We start from the raw sequence: 20,458 nt of genomic DNA, 5'->3' as shown, positions 1-20,458 counted from the left end.
AGAAATCTGCCTGCCTCTGCCTCCGGAATGCTGGGATTAAAGGCGTGTGCAACCACGCCCGGCTTCATCCCTACTCTCTTAAGCATTGGCTTCAGTAAGCCCTTTAGTCTGTCGCTTGGTAATTGTTATAAAATTTAAAATGTTTATTCCCTTTTCTTAAAGTACCTCTCCCTTTAAACTAGTTTTTTTGTTGTTGGTGATGGTTTTTTGTTTTTGTTTTTTGTTTTTTTTGTTTTTTATGGAAATGGTATCCTAAAAGTTAGTACTAGTTCCAGGGGTGTGGCGTGTACCTCCCAGGCAGGTACCATACATTTGTTCACTGTAAAACCCTGCGCAAAGCTCCTGAGCTTCACAAGTATGTTGAAATGTGGAGAGTTCTGGTCAGGGCAAGTGTTCGCTTGAGTGGCTACCTTAATCTAGCTGCTTGATGTTTTTATTCATGAGTTCATTACAAATCATAGTGTATCATATATACATATCGCGTGTGTATGCGTGTGTATGTGTGTGCGTGTGTAAAACTTTACAGCCTGTTCTTCTAAGACTTAATTTGTTATGTCACAGGTTTGTGAGATTAAAGTACCAGGAGCCCAAACATGGCATGACTTCAATGTGTATTTCTTCAGTGTGGCTTCCCTGGTTAAATAATACGTTACAGATATGAGAATGAGTAGTTAGGCTTTTGTTTCTTAATAGTATTCCATGTATGATGTCTGCCATCCTTTTCTCTAATCCCGTGAAGATTTGACCTTCCTTGGTTTTGTGATCATAAAGCTAACAAATCTCCCTGCTCTGCTCCAGAAACGGGCGGTGCAGGGCTGAGAGGTGGGCGAGGGTGGGGTGCTGGCTTAGCACCTGCCGGCCCATCCACCCACCCACCGCCAGGAAAACCAGCAGTGTAAAAATAAGAAAGCAAGGCCAGGTGTGGTGGCGCACGCCTTTAATCCCAGCGCTTGGGAGGCAGAGGCAGGCGGATTTCTGAGTTTGAGGCTAGCCTGGTCTACAGAGTGAGTTCCAGGATAGCCAGAGCTACACAGAGAAACCCTGTCTCGAAAAAACCAAAAAAGAAAGAAAGAAAGAGCATTGAGAGGCCATTCCACACTGTTAGGTGGATGAATGTCCTAGATATGTTATGTATCTCTGCATGCATGTATTTGAGATAAAATTAAATTTAAATGTTAATGGAACTGTGTGCATGTCATGTGTGACCTGGATTTTCAGGCATTGGTTTTGTTTGTTTTTTAACATGTTCAGTTGTCCCCCACACCAGTGTCTGGGGACACATTTTGGTGCTGGCAGTGGAGCTGACCTCCCAGTGAAATGTGCTTAGCACACACTGTTGATCTGTGGGTGGCTTTCCATGATTTTTGCTGTTAATAAGAGTGCTATGATAAGCCCTACATGGTCCCTGGAGTACTTAGCTAGCGCTTCTCGTTCTGGTGACACCATGGGTGACAGTAGCAGGCTTTGTTGGGCTCACAGCTGATAGTGAAGAAGACAGCGAGCCTTACACAGTTGCATCTGAGTAAGGAAGTGGAGAGAGGTGAAGCTGTGTATTTAGCTAGCCTTCACACCCTTTGGCACTGAGGTCTCATGCATGGCTGGCCTGGTGGAGGCAACAAATGTGACTATACTTAGCTGCAGCCTCAGAGCCAGCATTGAGCCTCATGTTCCACAGACATTGTAGCTCAGTGGGTAGAATTCTTGCTCAGTGTATACAACTCTGGGTTCCAGCAGCAGCACTGAATAAACAGTGCTGGTAGCCCATACCTATAAACATCACTCAGGAAGTAGAGGCAGGATGAGAAGTTCCAGGTAATTCAGGGTGGGCTAGTGAGACCCTGTCTCAAAGCCCTGTCTGGTTTGGATACTTTGTTTATATTTGCTCTAACCCCTAAGTCTGTATGTGTTCCTCCTTGTTTTAAGCTGTTGTCCTGTCGCTGCCCTCTTAGTCTTAGCAGGAATGGCAGTGGGTGACTATGGAAGACGCACCATAGATTGACAGATTTAAGTAGGAGGGACAGCAGGGTTCTTTGCAACCCTGATTCAGAAAGTTACGAGAGGAGCAGGGGCTAGTTCAGCTGCCCCAGAAGACTCACTGGAGCCCTCCGTGTGTTCAGCTCACTGACATGTTTCATGTGCATTTTTGCTTGCTTTTTTTCTAGCATGCAGTAAAGGAGGTTGACCCCGGTGACTGGCAGCAGTTTGTGAAGACAGGACTCAAGTAAGCGAATTTCTTTTTCTTGGTGCAGCTTATAAAGATATGGGTGTTCTGACTATGCAGTTCTTTCACTTGTTAGAGTACCAGTCACAGAGCAGCTGTCAGCCTTGTCAGTGAGAAGGAAAACATCTCAAAAACATGCTAGTGCTTGTCTGTAATGCAGCATTCGGGGGAAGATTCAAGTCATCCCCAGCTATAGCAGGTTCAAGGCCAGCCTAGGCTGAGTGAGACTTTATCTCACAAAAACAAAACAGGCTGATGAGATGGCTCAGTAGGTAAAAGTGCTTGCTGCCAATTCTGACATGTGAGTTTTTTCTGGACCAGGATGCACTTGGCCTTCTGGTATTTATATGCATGCTGTGACATGTGCACATCCATACTTAAACATAGATTGTAAGTAAAACTGAAATGTAAAACATGTAAAGTGTAGAGATTTTAACCTTACTCAAACATGGTGAATGTCACAGTTGTGTATATTATTCCGAATACATTTCCATCCGCCCACCTCACATTTGTCTCCCTCCAAGGCTCTGCTTATCTTGTGGTTTTATTTATTTGTTCTTGTGGGACTGTAGAGCCTATGAGCTTACAAATGTTAGGCAAGTATTTTATACCACTGAGTTCTGTGGCAGAGTGTTTCACAGCACAGTGTGTTATTGCGTACATGTGTTTGACATTTTGAACATTCATCTCATTCTTTGTCTTTTTTTAAACTCAGATGTTTCTAATTTAAAATATATAGATCCGAGCTGGGCACATGGTGGCGCACGCCTTTAATCCCAGCACTTGGGAGGCAGAGGCAGGTGAATTTCTGAGTTCGAGGCCAGCCTGGTCTACAGAGTGAGTTCCAGGACAGCCAGGACTACACAGAGAAACCCTGTCTTGAAAAACCAAAAAGATAGATAGATAGATAGGATAGATAGATAGATAGATAGATAGATAGATAGATAGATAGATAGATAGATCTGAAAGTCATCAGTTTTTAACCACTGAATAGAATCCCATCTTTAGACAGTACAGTTGTTTGTTTAGCAGTTCCCTGCTGGTGGACATCTAGACTGTTCCCTAAGCCATCTCCACTATTATGATCCCTGCGATGGCTCCCACATGTCTGTGGTGCATATTGACACCCATTTTACATACATGCTAGTCAGGGACCTGCTGACTGTTAGTATCCGCACACTTTGAGTGTCACTAGATGAACAAAGTTGAATGACTTTGTGCTCCCAGCAGCGAATGTGTAAGAGTTCATGTGATGTCACTCACACTTGCTGTGGTTCAGTCTGGGTGTTTAGAGAGTCAGGAAATGGTGTGTGGTGCCTGTAATCTCCACTTCCTGATCACTCATGGTATCTAACCTTCAGAGAAAATGCTACAGAGGAGAACAAAGTGAAGGGTGGTTCCAGGTTCCATCTCTTCTGCTGCTGCTGCTGCTGCTGCTGCTGCTCCTCCTCCTCCTTCTCCTCCTCCTCCCCCTCCTCTCCCTCTTCCTCTTCCTCCTCCCTCCTTCTCTTCCCCCTCTTCTTCCTCTTCTTCCCCCTCTTCCTCTCTCCTCTCTCTTCTTTCTCTCCCTCATCCCTCTTTCTCCCCCTCTCACTCTTCCTCTTCCTCCTCTTTTTTTTTTTTTTGGACCTTTTGAGACAGGGCCTCACTATGCAACCCAAACTACCTCCAACTGATCCTTTTCCCAAGTACCAGGATTACAAGTGTAGGGACATCCTAATAGTGCTCACATCGAACTGCAGGGACTTTTGATAGTATGTCTGTTAGTGAGTTGGAAGGGATTTAAGACATAGTTTGGTGTAGTTCAAATGGCTAAAGGACCAGGCTGACCTGGGAGGGTCCACTGCAGAGACTACTGTCCTCACACTCGGTTCTGCTGCCTGCTGGTCAGCTAATCAGAAAGTTCTTGATGTCTGTGCCACAGAGATGATTGGACCATGTGCTGCCTAAGATGGTTTGGCCAACAGTCCTCTATATGTGATAGTGCTCCCACATGAGGTTGTGGCTCCTGGAAATGTAGCTGTCTTAGTCTCTGTCCATCCATCTGTGATGTCCGTATCATGACAAAATGTCATCATGGTGCAGGTCAGTGATCCCTGTCGTGGTGTGCAGATAGGACTCTGATTAAACAGTACAAAGCTTGTCATGGACAGTCGAGGTGATGAGTAGTACACAGCCTGTGAAACTCGCAAGTGTGTACTACTGCTTGTTTCCTAAAAAGCGAACATCCTTCATGACACACTTTCCCTTTGTCTTGGCATCTAGATTTCGGTACCATGACCTCACCTTTTTGAAGACTCTGCTTAATGCCACAAAGCTCCTGTATGGTCCAGAAAGCTCTGGGCGCACTAACCTTGTCCAGCTTTCAGTGGTCCACATGATGCTCACCCAGCATTCTCTGTTTCTGCCAACCATGCTGACCTCTGAAGAAGAGGAAACTCCAGACAGTGGAATAAAAGGTGACCACGGCCTCTGGCCACCCCGCTCAGTAGCAATGTTATCTTCCAGTTTCATCCACACAACTGGGCAGAGAAGTGCTTGCCCCATTTGTTTTCAGAGTGTAATAGTAGAATATCTGTGTCTTTTAAACCCAAGGACCAGACACTCCTGCCACCTGTTTTGAAGACTTTTCTGGTCTATGGAGGTTGTGTTGGGGCTCATGTGGCCTTGTCAGGGCCTGGTGTTAAAGGTCTGGGAATTAGGGGACATGAGAGGGATGGGAAAGAAGAGTAACTACATTAATTTTGTAGGGAAGATTGAACCTAAGCAGCAAGGGCTTGAACTTACGGAGATAACTCATTGCTATAGAAGTCTTCAGAGGTTCTGAGTTCAATTCCCAGCAACCACATGGTGGCTCATAACCATCCAGAGTGGGATCTGATGCCTTCTTCTGGTGTGTCTGAAGAGAGCGACAGTGTACTCATGTACATAAAATAAATAAACCTTAAAAAAAAAGTCTTTCCAGCCATGTTTGCACTGTCTCTAACTGTGTCCAACTCAGTTGGCCATGTGCTTTGTGCTCAGGAGTCCTGAGTGCAGTGTAGACTGCTTTGAATGCCAGAACACAGTTCCTGCGCACTCAGAGTAACACTGTTTAGAGATGAAGCCATCACCCCCAGACCATTACACATCAGCACAGGGTTGCTCTGTCATAAACTGCTAAGCTGAAGACAGAAAACTGTTAGATGTAAAATATTGGTACAGATCGTTAAAAAATGCACTCCACACTCCATGCAGGCAGGAGTATATATGCTGTGTGTTGTAGTGATTGTGGTGGAATATTGGGGGAGATTCTTAGACTTTAAAAATCTTAGGTTTCTTTAAAATGGTGGTGGTGGGGGGGGATTAGATCCTGAGCCTAAACTGTGAGTCCTAGAATGATGATGAGTGTGAAGATGTGTGTATTACCAAGGATGCCTGTAATAGTGATTATGACGATGTATTTCCAAGGATGCCTGTGACCCTGGGAAGGTGGCTGGATGGAGACTCAAAGCCCAGCCTTACTCAGAAAAGATCGTTGCAGGGCACCCATTTGTGCTGTCCTGAGACTGTGTCCCCATGATGTTTATGTCTGTGGTGTTCCTTGCAGAAGCCCTGCTGGACCTGATGTCCATAGTGGTGAGGATGTGCCCTTCTGTCTGTCAGAGCAGCCACTTTGCTGTGCTACTTGGGACCTACAGTGCCACCCTCAGTGTGTTGGGTAAGGAGGGCCTGATGGCCAGGCTGTGTGGGCGGGACTAGTGCTATGTACCCTCTTGTGTATTTGAGGTCCTCAACTTCCTGAAAGTGGCCTTTATTTGCCCTCTAGACCAGAAGATTTTACTTCTCCTCCGTGCATATGAACAGAGCAACCTCAGCCTCATCAGTTTCAGGTGAGCGTTGGGTTGACAGGTGGGCATGAGGACGAGGCACTGGGCACTCCAGGCCACCCATGCAGCCCTCACCACAGCAAATTTGAGCTTCAAATTCAAGGCTTCATTCCTTTTGTTGTTGTTGTTTGAAAGTTTTATTAGCACTTATATTTCCTTATGTTGTATGCATGTATGCATATATGTGGCATGTCCATGTCACAGTGCACACTTGGGGGTCAAGAACAAAGCCTCCATGTAAATGTCAGCAGGAGCCAGACTCACAGCATAGCACTTGCCATGTCTCATGGGCTTCTGGGGAGCTATAGGGGATTCTAGGGTGGCACAGGGTTGTAGGCCTATGTACACAGGGTGGACTCTCCAGGCAGTCAGGGTCCTGTAACCACTTTAGCCTGCCTTGGAGCCATACTCCATCACGTAGAACCCTGGCTCTGCTACGGCAGCCAGCAAGTAAGTGGCCATGCAGCTTCCCCAGGCCTTCCATGCCCTTCTCCCTACTGCACAGGGCGTGGTGATGGAAGCTATGGGACCATTGCACAGATTAGGTAAATTAATGCATGTGCGTAGGCTCAGAGTCTGGCCACATACATCAAGAGCAGTGTGTGGATGCTGACTTAGGTTGCCATCACCAGCTCTCCCTGCACCCTCGGCAGCACCATCACCATGCCGGTGGTAGAAGCTGTATTGGGGATTAGGTGACAGAGCACGCATGCTTACCCAGAGTGGCCCTTGGCGTGAGCTACGTACGGTCTTGATTGAGGCTACATGCTGGGGTTGTTCTTGTCAGTTCTATTCCCAGTAAATCCTGCAACCAGTCTGCTCTCCTGTCTGGCTCTAGGGTTCTGCTCTGGGGTCCAGCAGCAGTAGAACATCACAAGACATGCCGGAGCCTGGGCAAGTCACTTTGGCAGCAGCCAAGCGTTGGGGACATCCTCCGCCTGCTGGACCCAGACCGGATGATGCAGACCATCCTGCACTTCCCACAGTACCGGAGGCTGCTGCCCACGGAGGTGTGATGCTGCTTTTCTCCCTCCCTCCTTGCCATTCCAACTTTTACAGAGGTACAGACGGACCCCCCCCCCCCATGTCCGTCACTGAAGCTGGGTCACACTGGTCACACTGTCTTATTTGTTACCCCCACAAACTTGAAGCAGCTCTCCAAGATGACATTATCATGTGTGAACTCTAGTTTTATAGAACTGCGATGCTTTATGAGCTCTGACCACGAGGTCAGCGTCCATCAGGTGACTGCATGCATGGCTTGGATTGTTTCAGGACACAGGGGAGCCACTGGTGTTTAAGGACAAGACTTCGAGAGTGGACCTTGACAGCCTCTATGACCCCTGCTTTCTTCTCCATCTCTTTGGGGAACTGACCAGGCCAGGTGAGTGTGCTGCCCTCTACAGTCAGAGTGCTGTTCATTGTTGTCATGGCTCCCAGGTTAGTCCTGAGTCAGAAAAACCATCCTTTTAGGGTGTCTGTCTGTCTGTCTATCTGTCTATTTTGAATATTCGGCTGGGTTTTAAATCTCAGTCACAGTGGCATAGTCCGCCTTGCCATTCCTAGGTCTGGGGCCCTGGGCCGATCTGCTTCCTCTCCCTTTCAGTCATTATAGACCTTCGGTGTGCTTGTTAGGTTTTTAATTAGTTATTATTACTGGGCTTAGACTGCTGGGCATGCATGCCACAGCGCACATGTAAGGAGTCGGCTTTATGCTTGAGTGTGAGTCCCAGGCATCAAATTCAAGTTTTCAGGTTTGCAACAAGCACTTTAAGTCATCCTCTAAGTCATCTTGCCTGCCCATAGGTTTATTTAATGTTATGTTCAAGGTCTTTAATCTGTACTTAATTAGAAGAACAAGGAAAATTGTGTGATTTCCCCCTACCCCCGGAATTGATAATTTAATTATTTTTATTGTTGGATAATGCATTCAAATTTTGGAATTTAGATGATAGAAGAAATACTTTAAGGCACACAGTAAAAGCTTGTAAGGCTTCCTTTTTATTTTATGTGTGTGTGTGTGTGTGTGTATGTGTGTATGTGTGTATGTGTGCGCGCGCGCAGCAGAGGCGCAGCACACTGTCCCACTGCAGCCAGGTATTGCTGACTTTGTCCTAAGTCAGGCCCCAGCGTCTTCTGTCTTACTGCTCCACTTTTAGCCCTCTGGAGACAAGAACCTGTTTTCATAACCTTACCACCTCCCCTCTTTGAGTCCTTGGCCAAGAAACAGGGCCAGCCAAGGTTGTTCCCAGTGGCAGTGACAGATGTTTTCCCCACAGCACATCTTGTGCTAGCAGAATGGGGCTGTGGCCTGCAGCTCCTGATTCCTGTCTGCCAAGGCAGCTGGCACAGCATGATCTGAGTGCCACTGTCAGGTGCCCTGTGCATCGGCTGTGAACTCGGCTCTCTGTAGAACCTTCTACAGCTCCTGACTGAAGATGCCATGTAAAGAAGCTGAGGAGGACTTGCTGGTGCTCAGGAGCAGAGCTGCAGTCCCATCTATGGCAACACTAACCCTGCGTGCTGTGGTTGCATCCTTGGTCATTGTCCTAGCTAAGCCATCTCAGGATTTTAGAGCTGGTTTTAAAAGGTCAAATCACCGTTCAGATGGTTCTTAAAACAGAACAGCCTTTGTAGCCACTTTTAAATAGCCTTTATATTTTCAGCATCCAAGGGCAACCTTTTTTTTGTAACTATAAAGCCAAGACCATAGAGCAACAGAGAAAGTCACAAAACAGGAAGTTGATTTTTCCTCATGGTCATGTGGAAAATTCATTTGTCTTAGAACGTCAGAGTACTAGGATTATCCGGGCCATCAGAGTTCTAGCTCTTCCCATTGAGTGTTTAGGCTGTTGCTGTTCTCTCTCAAATATATTCCATTCATGAATATTTGTTAGGTTGCTATCTCTTAAACACATTTGTTCTCCAAAGCAGTATTAATTTTATCTGCACTTTGATGTTTTTAAAAAGTTTTTTAGTTCTCATTCTGCATCAGAATTGGGGCTGCCTTACAGCTTCAGAGGTTTAGTCTGTTATCATGGCAGGAAGCATGGCAGCATACAGTTAGACATGGTGCTGCAGGAGCTGAGAATTCTGCATCTCCATCCAAAGGCATCCAGAAGCTGACTCTGTTCCACACTGGGTGGAGCTTGAGCACAGGAGGCCTCACAGCTCACTACACAGTGACACACTTTCTCCAACATTGCCACGCCTCCTAATAGTGTCACTTCCCATGTGCCAAGCATATTCAAGCCACCACATGAGCCGACTGTCTTGCACTTTGTCATGGCAGTTGGCAGTGCCTGGAAGCCTCACAGAGAGCAAATGGATGTCACCCAGCAGCTTTCCCCACCCATGCCCATGCTGGGAATCACTCCATGGCCTTGTGTGTAGCTATCAAGTTTTCTGCCACTCAGCTATGTCTCCACCCAGCCTCAGCAGACATTTTCACTGTTGCTTTTGGTCAAGCTTGGCGAGCTACTCCAGAGATGGGGAGGTGTGTTGTGTGTTTTTAAAGAGTAAAGGAGGCAAGGTTGCCAGGCTGGAGTTGGGGAAGTCCTTTGTAAACAGGATGGGCCCAGGCCCCACTGGTTTGCCCTGACTGAATTTCTCAACTTTCTGTTCCTTCTGGTACCTGTACATGGGAGGCACAGGGCTGAAGAAGGTAGACCTGGGAGCCAGGTCCCTTGCTGTGTCCCATTCTGCTCACGGTCTGAGATTTTGACCTTGGTGGGCCTCAGTGTTACCTAACTTTTCTCAGCTTTGGGGGCATTTGTGGTTAGGACTGAGCAGTATCTTAGAAGCAAGGAAATGTTTGCCACAGTAGAGAAGATTCTCGGCAGCCGAGGAGACCCTTGCTTCCTGTGTCCAGCCTGTGCGGCTGGCAGTGGTAAGGTGTAAAAGGAAGTGAATCTTGTAGGATGTACAAGAGTCATGAAACTTGGATTGTGTGTTTAATGCTATAATATACTTTCTGTAGAGTTTGTGGTGGATTGTCGAAAGTTTTTGGACTCAAACGCCCTGGGTTTAACTGTGGCAGCCCTCAGCAGCTATGACCCCCAGATGCGAGCTGCGGCCTACTATGTCCTCGCAGCCTACTACTCACACCTGGAGGGAGCGCGCTTCCGGGAACAGTCCCAAGTGAGTAGGGATTGGAGACTGTGGAGTTGAGGGTGCGGCTTGGGGGAGAGGGTCGTCCCCCTGGGCAGGAGAGTTTACTACAGAGTATGGAGAAGTTATGAGTGAAGGGATGCTGCTAAGGCACAGCCCTTCATCTCGGGAGGCTGCTCTCTAACCCCAAGGCCCAAGGAGCACAGGGAAGGCTTCCCCTGAACAGTGTTCTCTTGTGGCTAGACAGAATGGCTTCCTTCTGTGGATAGTGTCTTTGGTAAAGGAAGCTGTCACACACAGTCTGACCCCCAGGAACCCATACCCCGTGGTGGTGGAAGGGAGGGGCAGACGTTTCAGGGCATGGTGTTAGGCTTCCCTCAGCCCATGGTGCTGGCCTGCTCCTAAAAGAAAAGGCAGAAAACATCTCCGACAGGAAGGTACATAGTGTTTTTGCTGCTGTGGCATCCTCTTTGTCCCCAGGGTGGAAGGAGCAGGCTCCCACTGCAAAGCTGGGACAAAAGGGACTCCTTCTGAAAATGCTTTTTTCCCTTCTAGGTTCTGTACCTGCTCGATGTTGTCCGCAATGGGATTAGAACTCCAAACTTGAGGCTTCCTTTCACCGTGGCCCTTTTCATCGCCAAGGCTGCCGTGCAGATCTTGAAACCAGGTACCCTGACAGATTCTGGTTGAGAAAAAGACAGACAAATGATGCTGTGTAGTCCACTCTGGAAGTCAGTCCCTTGGGGTTCTTGACTGTCCAGCACCCCTGCCTCTGGGATTGCTGTGAGAGGCATCGAGCACTTCAGAGCCCCGCAGGTCGCCTGGTACCGCATGCACCTGATTGAACTTGCAGCCGTTTGTCTGACCCTGGCTCACTGATCCATGCATAGCAGGGGCTGCATTGTGTGTGGTTCCCAGTCCTCTTCTGAAAGGCATATAAGTTACTGTGTGGGTTAGAATGCAACTCCTGTGGGAGGGACAGGGCCACCTCAAGAGGACATGCAAGTAACAGGTCTTGAGTCACCAGAAGACCTTGTTTGGAGTTAATCAGAAAACATGGTAGAAGATTGGTACTGTTTGAGACCCCGGGGCTGTTAGTCTAACAAGGGAAGAAGCAAAATAATTCTCACATTGCTGACTTTAAAAAGCCTGTTGGAAAAAAAAGGCTTCAGGGAGGAGATCTTTGTGGCTATAGTCACCATTGAGTCTGTGATGCCTGGGTATAGCTGCCCACAGCAGTCCTTGTGCCACAGAGTGTCTGTCTTGGGGACTGGTGGCATCCTAGCTAAACTTTGAGACTGTAGCGGAAGAGGAGGTGTATGTCCTCCCTGCCTTGTGTTCCAGAGCCTTCCTTCTGGGTCAGCTCCTTTCTAGGAGAGGCTAGCAGCAGGTGGTGTGCACCCTGTGCTCTTGTCGCTGTGGCCCAGTCCAGGAATTGTATCTAAACCATGTGCAAGATCCCTTGTGCAGGAGTGGTCTCGGGTATCCAATCAAATCCTGCTTCTCAGGAACAAGTGATCAGATGCAGAACCTCTGCTGGGTAGGGATTTATGTCCAGTTTGCTGAATGACCCCATCCCCCAGTTCATGCACTGCCAGGCTGTCCCAGGAGGCTGTCAGTGACCATGTGTCTGTATTCTCAGAGGAGCACATGTACTGGAAGATCAGCAAGTTCCTGCTATCACACGAGAACTTAAACATGGACAAACTGCCAGGCTTCTACCAGTTCTTCTACAGCTCTGACTTCCAGGTATTGGTCCCCAGAGACTCCTGAAGAGGTGTCAGCCACTACATCTTCTGCTTTCTTGGTAATACAGGTTACTCCCCAGTCCCATTGCACAAACAGTTCAGAACAAGGTCAGAGACAGGAACCCTTTGTGCTGCCCCGCACAGCCAGATAGATGCATTCCTGTGTCCTGGCACTTCTCAGACTTTAAAAAGTCTGTCTGAGTCCAGAGACATTAGAGCATCCTTCCTGAATTTCCTTGCTGAATCCCTTGAGTAAGTGTTACATACTCTTCTGTAAAAGTCCCACCCACTTTAACAGGGCTTAGTGTTCAGCTTGACTCGGGCTTTGATGTCTGGGCTGATAAGATATAAGGCTGCAGCTTTGAGCCATCACCTGAAATCAATGGGATTTGATTGTCCAATAAGGAAAGCTGTAACTTATTTAGCTTTCTTGTTTGTCTGGCCTAGCAAAAAACTGAACAAGAATGGGTGTTGGAAATTCTGCGACAGGGGATTAGAGACAAGCACTGCTACGAGCTATGCGCTAGAAGAGGGGTGTTTCACATCATCCTGTCCTTCTTCAATAGCCCCTTGTGTGACGAAGTTGCTCAGGTAAGCATGTTCCATGGGTTCACCGCACTGATGACTGTGTTCTCTGTTGTCATTCACAGGCTTAGTGGGTGACGTCTGGTATTGTTTGTTCTTACCATGTCCTGGGGATAGGAAGAAAGGCCTCTCTGTATCTTTATCAAGAGAAGGGAGTTAACAGTCACAAGCCTATAAACATGGCCAAAAGCCAAGATTCCAATCAGCCCACGCAGGTTCAGGGCCAGCCTGGGATGCTTAGCAAGAACCATGCTTCAACTAAATAAACATCAGCCTATGGACAGTCACACTGTATGTTCAGTTTTATTAGTACCTGTTACATTATTTTTCTGTAATTTACTCTCTTTGTTTTTGAAACAAGATCTCACTTTGTAGCCCTGGCTGGCGTAAAACCTGCTTTTCATATTGCTGGCTGTGAACTTGCAGTGTTCCTCCTGCCTCTCAACATTTGTAGGCATGGCCAGACTTGCAGTTGACTCTTAAAAGGTTTAATTATATGTAGTCCCTAACGTAAGAAGCACTGGACACGTGTTCTCTTTTGTTTGTGTGAGATCATAACGTACCGTGTCCTTTCCCCTGTCACAGTGCACTGACAAGCTTCAGAGTGGCACCACAGGCTGAATCCCCGTCTTTTTTATTGATTGTTGTCAGCATCATCTAAGTGAATGGCATTGTACAATTTTCACTAAAGCTTTAAAAGTCAAAGGCACTTGGAAGTTTCACTAAGGACTTCTTAGTTTCCCTTTGATTTTGTAAATAATAGTAAATAAGAGTGGAGAGTTGGGACTGCCCCCCTTGCCCCCCCACACACACATAGACACTCATCAAGAACCAGTGAGTTTGCCCCTGTGCCCGGGGCCGAGAGCTGGTTTTATGTTTCTAAATACACAGGCTTTTGGAAGAAGTAAATGGAAAGAGGCTTAGGTGCCTGGATTAATTCTTAGCCTGTCAAGCTTGGTTTCTGTTTATGTAAAATGTGGCAGGGCACAGCTGGATTAGAGGGCTGGCGAGATGGCTCAGCAGTTAAGAGCACTGACTGCTCTTCCAAAGGCCCTGAGTTCAAATCCCAGCAACCACATAGTAGCTCACAACCATCCCTAATGAAATCAGATGCCCTCTTCTGGGGTGTTAGAAGACTTACTTACATATAATAAATAAATAAATCTAGAAAGAGAGAGAGAGAGAGAGAGAGAGAGAGAGAGAGAGAGAGAGAGAGAGAGAGAGAGAAACACACTGGAGCAAGTGGAATTTGAGTATACTTTTTCTTTTCATTGTAGCAGGATTCTGAGGTGCTTGGAAGCAGTTAAGGATCGTCTTGTGTTGATGGTCTGTCTCCCTTCAGGGTGGATAGGACAAAATGGGCTACCAGTAGCTCACAACAGGGCTGGAAAGTCTCGGGTCTGTGCCATGTCCCAGCTGGACCATCATGTATCTGAGCTATGTGGTGTCCAAGGTGTATCTCTGCTGTGGATCAATTCCATGGTGGATTATCAAAAGTGAGGCTCTCCCCAGGCTCAGATGACTACTGGATGTCATTTGCATGCTGATGCATCTTTGAAATCACTCTTTTGTAACTGAGCCTTGTGGCTAATGCTTTGGCTAATGTTTCCAGACCTCAAGAGTCTAGGACTCTTTTTAGAGACATTCTAAGTCCCTGTCTAAACAATATTAAAAGTTGAAAGAGTGGGAGGGAAAAAATCAGTTTTGGTCAAGTAAGTTTGTTTTTTCCACTAAGACGTGACTAACTGTTGGACTTTTCAGAATTGGATTCTGGAAATCCTACAGAGTGTCGCCCACATCACCAGATCTGCCTATGAAGTCATACGTGACTATAGCCTTTTAACGTGGGTTTTACACATCCTTGAGAGCAGGTAAGTACCTTGTAGATGAGCTGTCTGCTCATGATACCTCTAAAAGGTTAAGTATGAATAGATAGACTGTGTACAGTAGTGTCCCCTCATGCTCTTGTGAACTTGCAGTCCAGCTTCTGGAAATGGCCAAAGGTCTTTCTTTGATTAACTCCTGACATTCAGTGTCTGGTCTGCTTCGGATCGAAGCACAGCTATAATCCCACTGCAGAGTCCCACTAGCCTTTCTGTGTGTTTTATGCCACACCCTCCACTGGGGTCAGCTTCATATAGGGTTTGACTTAGCCCCCGTCATCTGAGCCTCTAGTTCTTCATGGCTTGTTGAAGTGCTCAGTGATGGTAGACGAATTCTCAAGCACTGGGAAGGGTTGGGCAGGATGGGTCCATGCTGCGGGGAAAGATCCCTTGTCATTCCTAATACATCAGCACTACCGTGAGGCTCTGCCTGTGAGAGGGCAAGTGTGTGCCCGAGAGTCACTGGGTCTTTTAGTTCATTTTTCAAAAGTCATTTTCACCTCTGAGACGCTATCCCAAATGCACATGCGCAATCCCTAGCCCCAGAAATTCTGTGTATTTAACAGTCATGTCTTGCTACAATGCTAGATGGCTTCGTAAGGGTGCCTGGACCTCATCACAAGAGGTCTGTGGCATTGCCATTTCATAAACCTGTTGCTGCAGAACATGGTTGCTCATTATCTTTAACCAAAGAGATTAAATGTTCCTTTCTCCTAATACAAAAACTAGCTGTTCGTACCTGGAAATAAACACCATTGAAGATTGGCATTTAAAAGGGTATTTTTCTAAAATTTCTTTTGCAGACTTAGTGGTTGGTTCTTATAATCACTCAGGAGGCTGTGGCAGAGGATTTCAGGGAGTTTGAGGCCAGTCTGAGCTACAGTGCAAGTCCTTGTTTCAAAGAAACCAAAGAGAATAAGATCTTTCTAACAGAAAGTAACAGCTTAAGCTTTGCCTTCTGACATCAACAACTTCAAGACTATTTCAGATTTTATAAGACGGCATAATTGGCTAGTCACCTGTCCCACAATAACTTTGTTTATGCTCAAATTGCTACCATAATCACAATGCTGTGCCTACTGTACTGTGGGGGCTTGGGGTAGTTTTCTGGTTAGAAAGTGGTCTGGCTTGAGGCTGCATTTCTACATGAGGCACCATGTCTTTACTTACTGGATATACTGTGTGAGGGACGAGCAGGTCGGATTACCAAAGCAGGACTGTTACCAGGGTTCTGTCTCCTTCATGGTCCTTGTCCCACAGTTCTAGGGTGCTGCCATGTTTGGTTTCAGATTTGTAGAGACTCAGCTGCTCTCCAATGTGATCTCCTTGTTACACACCCTGTGGGTGACCAACCTGGGCAACAAAGCGCCGGAGGAGAGAAGCCAGCCACCTTGCCAGGCTGACTCCCATGAACCCGAGAAGATGCTTGCCTTGCACGTGGTCAATGAGTTCCTGTATGTCCTCATTGCGCTTACAAAGCACCTGAGGTGAGCCCACCCCTGCCATGAGATCCCCCCACTGTCTAACCCAAGGCTGTTGCTTATTCCTTTCTGTCACTTGAGCCACGGTGTGTGGATCGGGCCAGAGGGCCTTGTCACCATTGGGACATCTGTTGTAGCAACATCTTGATTGTCATTTCAGCCTCCAGGGTTCTTATGAAGGCCCTGAAAACGTAGCAGACTGTTAAAAACCACAATGAATCATGGTAGGGCAGTTTTAACATCTGGGTTGCACCCTGCTTCAACTTCACCATGCTGAACAAAATGAAGACACAGAAAAGAATGTTTTCTGTGACCTTAGCCTCAGCCAGGATGCCACAAACTGTCCCCATACCTCTCCAGCCTCCAGAGATGCATGTATCCATGGGTTCCTCAAGCATTTCAGTCCTGTCAGCTGATCTTGGATCAGGCTCTTGGTTTCCTCTGGGGAGCTAAATTCTCCTCAGATTCATTGTTGGAGAAAACACTGTGTATTTAAATTTCCCATGTCAGGAGTTGATTTGTGTCAACAGGGCAGAAGTGTGACTTTAAAAAATGAGGCTCAGAATGAAGTTATTTTTTTAATAAGAAAAAGTAACTTGTTTCATGTTGTCCCAAATTAAGTTAAAATTCTGTTGGACAGCCATACCACTTACTTTGGGGTTGTCTGGCACATTGCTGTTCAACAACTGAGGTCCTTTGGAAATGACAGTTTGGTGTTTAACCTTGTAATGTAGCAAGAGCTATTAAAAGATCAGAAAACTCTTTTCTCCGCTGAACAACTCGGGCTCTGCCTGTAAGGTGATACTGCACAGGACCTGCCTGAGCTGCAGAGGGATTTGCATCCGAGGGTAGAGCACCGTGTCACTGCCATGGCCCTGGCTCTGTCTTCTACCTGGCATCCTCCCCTTGAGCCTAGGAGTTCCAAAGAGGTTCCTCTTCCAGCACAGTTCAGATTCCAGGTCTCTCCAGAGTACCTCATGTTTCCTCGTCTATGTCCTGAGCCCTCACTGTTAAAAGTTTGTGTGACCCTGACTGCCTTGGGCTGGTCAGGACAGGGTTAGCTTCTGCTCAGTCTATAACATTGACTTCCAAACAGGCCCACCTTGGCTTCTGCCCAACTGATGAACTTCTTTTGGACACTTGAATCTGTGCTGAGTTATCGGGCCACCATCATAAAGATATTCAAGGACATGGGCCGATTCACTGTGAACAAGGTGGCACTTTCTACCAAAGATGTCCTGATCCTCTTACACAAGTGGAGCCTCATTGAAAGAGACACAAAGCTCCAAGGGGAGCTGAAAGCAATCATTGAGCAGCACCAAGCCAAGGACCTAATGAGTAAGTCCACCTCCTTGTTGCCCCAGCCGCCTGGAGCAGCCAGCGGCCTCTCCTTAGCTAGTTCCAGAGCTGACCCGGCACAGACATGAATATGAGGACCTAGGTTTGGATTCTAGCCCCATTACCTAGGGGTCTTGTTTGCCTTTAGATAAGACAATACCCAAGCGTGTTAGCTTTCTGTCACTGTGACAGAGTACCTAAAAAGATAAATTTACGGGATCAAGGATTTTATCCTTTGTATGTTTCAGTCCATGGTTGCTTAGCCCCAGTGATCCAGGCTGTGTTGATGTAGACTGTGATGGTGGAAGCCTCTGGGAGAACAAAGTTGCACACGTCACAGCAGCCAGCCAGTGGGAGGAGGGAGGAGAAAGGGAGCGGGAGACCAGATGTACCCTTTAAGGATGCACTGCCTGTGACCTGCTTCCCAGAGTTTCCACCCTCCTGAACCATTCACTTCAACACTGCTGCCTTGGGAGCAAACCTAAACCACAAAGTTTTGGGGAATGTGTAAGATCCAAACCATAATATGAGAGTATTGAAGTGCTCACCTATAGAGGAGGTGCCTAAAACCAACTTGTTTTCATCGAGTCCTCCGCTCCAAAGTCAAAAGAACAGAGTGGAGAGACCTAGGAGAAAGCGGGGGCTTGTGCAATATTGTCACACATGCAGAGCATGTTCATGATCCCTGGGCTGGGCCAGTGGACCTGGTGGTTCATCATCAGCCAGATGAGTACACCAGGCCCAGGTGAGCATGCGCACTCAACCCAACGCTTACTCAGGAGCTGTATGGATGCTGCAACCCTAGCCTTACCTCCTTTTCTGTCTGTGCTTCATAGAAATGCTCAAGGAGAAGAGCAGGTCTGTGGTAGCTGCCCAGGCCAGAGGCCCACGAGGGCGGAAGAAGAGGCATGGAGAGCTGGAGGAGACTGCTGAGCCCCAGCTGGAAGCATCTAGTTTGGAGAAATGCAAGGACCTCCTGAGGGCCACACTGACCCACTGGGGGCCAGGTGACCCCTTGCCTGGACCCACACAGGGGTCTGTGGGCCAGGCTATCCCCAAGAGTAAAACACTGGGCTCTGCGCATGCTGCTGTTTCTTTGGTGGCCAGCTGGGTGCTTCGGTCATTGGCTGAGCGCCCTGTCAGCAGGGCAGAGGTCACAAGGCTCCTTGACTGGCTCAAGAGCCACATTTTGCCTCAGCCAATGGTAGTAGCTGACCTCCTCAGGGACAGCGCCGTGAAGACTGGCATCTTTAAGCTGTATAGTCATCACTGCAGTGCCCAGGGCCTCCTGGGGCCTGCACAGGATGTGGCCTGCAAGTTCAGCACAGTCATGCTGCAGTTGTTGGTGGCCCAGGGCAGAAAAGAGAGCCCTTTCCACTTGGTGGCAGAGGCCCTGTGTCTTGATTCTCTGAATGAAAAGGATGAAGCCAAACGAGGTAATGTGGGCTCTTTTGTCACACTAGAGACATATGTGGGATGGGCAAGGCTTCAGCTTGGCACTCTGACATTTAGTTGGTCCCTTACTAAGGCTGGGAGTGACATAGAGGGAGTGTGAAGAAGAGGAATTCTTTGTCCTTAATGACAGTCGTGTTTATGATGATAAGCACCCTTAGAGCCTTAGGGTCCCTGTGGTGGTTTGTATGTACTCAGCCCAGGGAGTGGCACTATTAGGAGGTGTGGCCTTGTTGGAGTATGTGTGTCACTGTGGATGTGGGCTATAAGATCCTCATCCTAGCTGCCTGGAAGTCAGTCTTCCACTAGCAGCCTTCAGATGAAGATGTAGAACTCTCAGCTCCTCCAGCACCATGCCTGCCTGGATACTGCCCTGCTCCCACCTTGATGTAAGCCAACCCCAATTAAATGTCCTTTATAAGAGTTGCCTTGGTCAAGGAATCTGTTCACAGTAGTAAAACCCTAACTGAGACAATCCCTCAAGGCACACTGACCCTAGAAAGCAGAGTGTCTTGATGGTAACTAAGCACAGAACTGCTGTGCCCATGGTGAGCATGCACAGGTACCCACACAGGCAGTGGTGCTGGGCCTTCAGCTGGCATCCAGAGGCTCGGATGCAGGGCTGAGCGAATGGGTGACCGGCTCTGGCCTTGGTGGCTGAGATGGGAGTGGCAGATGTGTCCTCAATTTGGGAGAATGGACTCTGTCATGGGAAGGAAAGGCTGGGCTGTGACCTCACCTGACAGCAGAAGGGCCCATACTTTCTCAGCCAGCTGCAGCAGGAACAGAGGCTTTCTGCCTGGAAGCCTCACCCTTTCCTTAATGTGCTCTTTGAGGTAGGAAATACCAAGTCAGGGATGGCCCTAGGCACGAGATCTCAGACCAGGACAGGACTTAGAGTAACTTCTCTTTAAGGTGTACACACAGTCATCAGAAGAAAGAAGCTTAAAAGTGATCAGAAAGGATAGCACAAAGGAAGTTCATTTTTATCCATGTGCTCACCTGAGCTTACACAGGTTTTGGCATAGTGTATCTGGCAGTTGTGCAAAGCCCTGGTGCATTGTGGGTGGGTGGTTTGCTTTCCATCTGAGCAAGTGCTCATCCTAATGGCTTTGTCTGACTCCTCAGCTTCTGCAGCGTTCCTGGTGTCTCTATATGTTAAGGACATGTGGCTGGGGGCCCAGCAGCCAAACACCTTCCTTGCTCACATCCAAACAGTCTGTGAGGCTGCAAAGGACATGCCACTTGATGAGCCGGAGGCCATTGTTGTGCTCTGCAGGAATGTGGACTCCTCAGCCCAGTGCTTGACTCTCTCCTGCTGAATAGAGCCCCAACGGGTTCCAGGAAGCTTGAGTGGGTTCCGAGACAGACAAACTGATATATGCAACTACTTTCCAGCAAGAAAGCTAAGAGGGAGGACTTTATTCAACTGACCAAAAAGTAAGCCCTTCTAGTCAGATCTAGTGACTGAGGCACTGCCAAGGCAGTGAGGCCCATGGAGGGCTCAGATGGCTGCCGCCCTCTCCCCTGAAGCCCCTGACAGAGGAGCCAGATGCTGCTCATGGATTGGTATTAGAGCTGAAATGTGAAAACTCTGTCTTCGGGTGTACGTGACACATGTATAAAGTTGCCTCTGTTTGCTGTTTTATTTAAGAATGATGAGTCCCTAAGGTATAAACCTCTACTTTAGGAAGACTATTTTTTTAAGTTATATTTCAAAGAGGATTTTTGAGTTTTATAATGTTTTGATAATAAATAGCTATTTTTGTGA

The 20,458-nt window shown here is 47.5% G+C and overlaps 1 protein-coding gene across 1 annotated transcript in view; it reads left to right on the top strand.

The window, feature by feature from the left end:
• Positions 1 to 20,458, top strand: part of Urb1 (URB1 ribosome biogenesis homolog) — a 58,120-nt gene extending 37,662 nt beyond the window's left edge. Inside the window, exons 25-39 of the mRNA XM_021209125.1 lie at positions 2,163 to 2,221; positions 4,487 to 4,680; positions 5,811 to 5,921; positions 6,030 to 6,093; positions 6,929 to 7,100; positions 7,366 to 7,474; positions 10,070 to 10,230; positions 10,756 to 10,867; positions 11,843 to 11,949; positions 12,396 to 12,539; positions 14,295 to 14,404; positions 15,706 to 15,903; positions 16,994 to 17,235; positions 18,072 to 18,671; positions 19,816 to 20,458. Of these exons, the coding sequence (XP_021064784.1) occupies positions 2,163 to 2,221; positions 4,487 to 4,680; positions 5,811 to 5,921; positions 6,030 to 6,093; positions 6,929 to 7,100; positions 7,366 to 7,474; positions 10,070 to 10,230; positions 10,756 to 10,867; positions 11,843 to 11,949; positions 12,396 to 12,539; positions 14,295 to 14,404; positions 15,706 to 15,903; positions 16,994 to 17,235; positions 18,072 to 18,671; positions 19,816 to 20,009 (2,577 nt within the window). The 3' untranslated portion in view covers positions 20,010 to 20,458. The remainder of the gene's footprint in view (positions 1 to 2,162; positions 2,222 to 4,486; positions 4,681 to 5,810; positions 5,922 to 6,029; positions 6,094 to 6,928; positions 7,101 to 7,365; positions 7,475 to 10,069; positions 10,231 to 10,755; positions 10,868 to 11,842; positions 11,950 to 12,395; positions 12,540 to 14,294; positions 14,405 to 15,705; positions 15,904 to 16,993; positions 17,236 to 18,071; positions 18,672 to 19,815) is intronic.

Source organism: Mus pahari, chromosome 12, assembly GCF_900095145.1.
Source record: "Mus pahari chromosome 12, PAHARI_EIJ_v1.1, whole genome shotgun sequence".
NCBI classification, from domain to species: domain Eukaryota; kingdom Metazoa; phylum Chordata; class Mammalia; order Rodentia; family Muridae; genus Mus; species Mus pahari.
The sequence above is the reverse complement of the archived record's forward strand: the minus strand, read 5'-3'. Positions and strand labels throughout refer to the sequence as shown.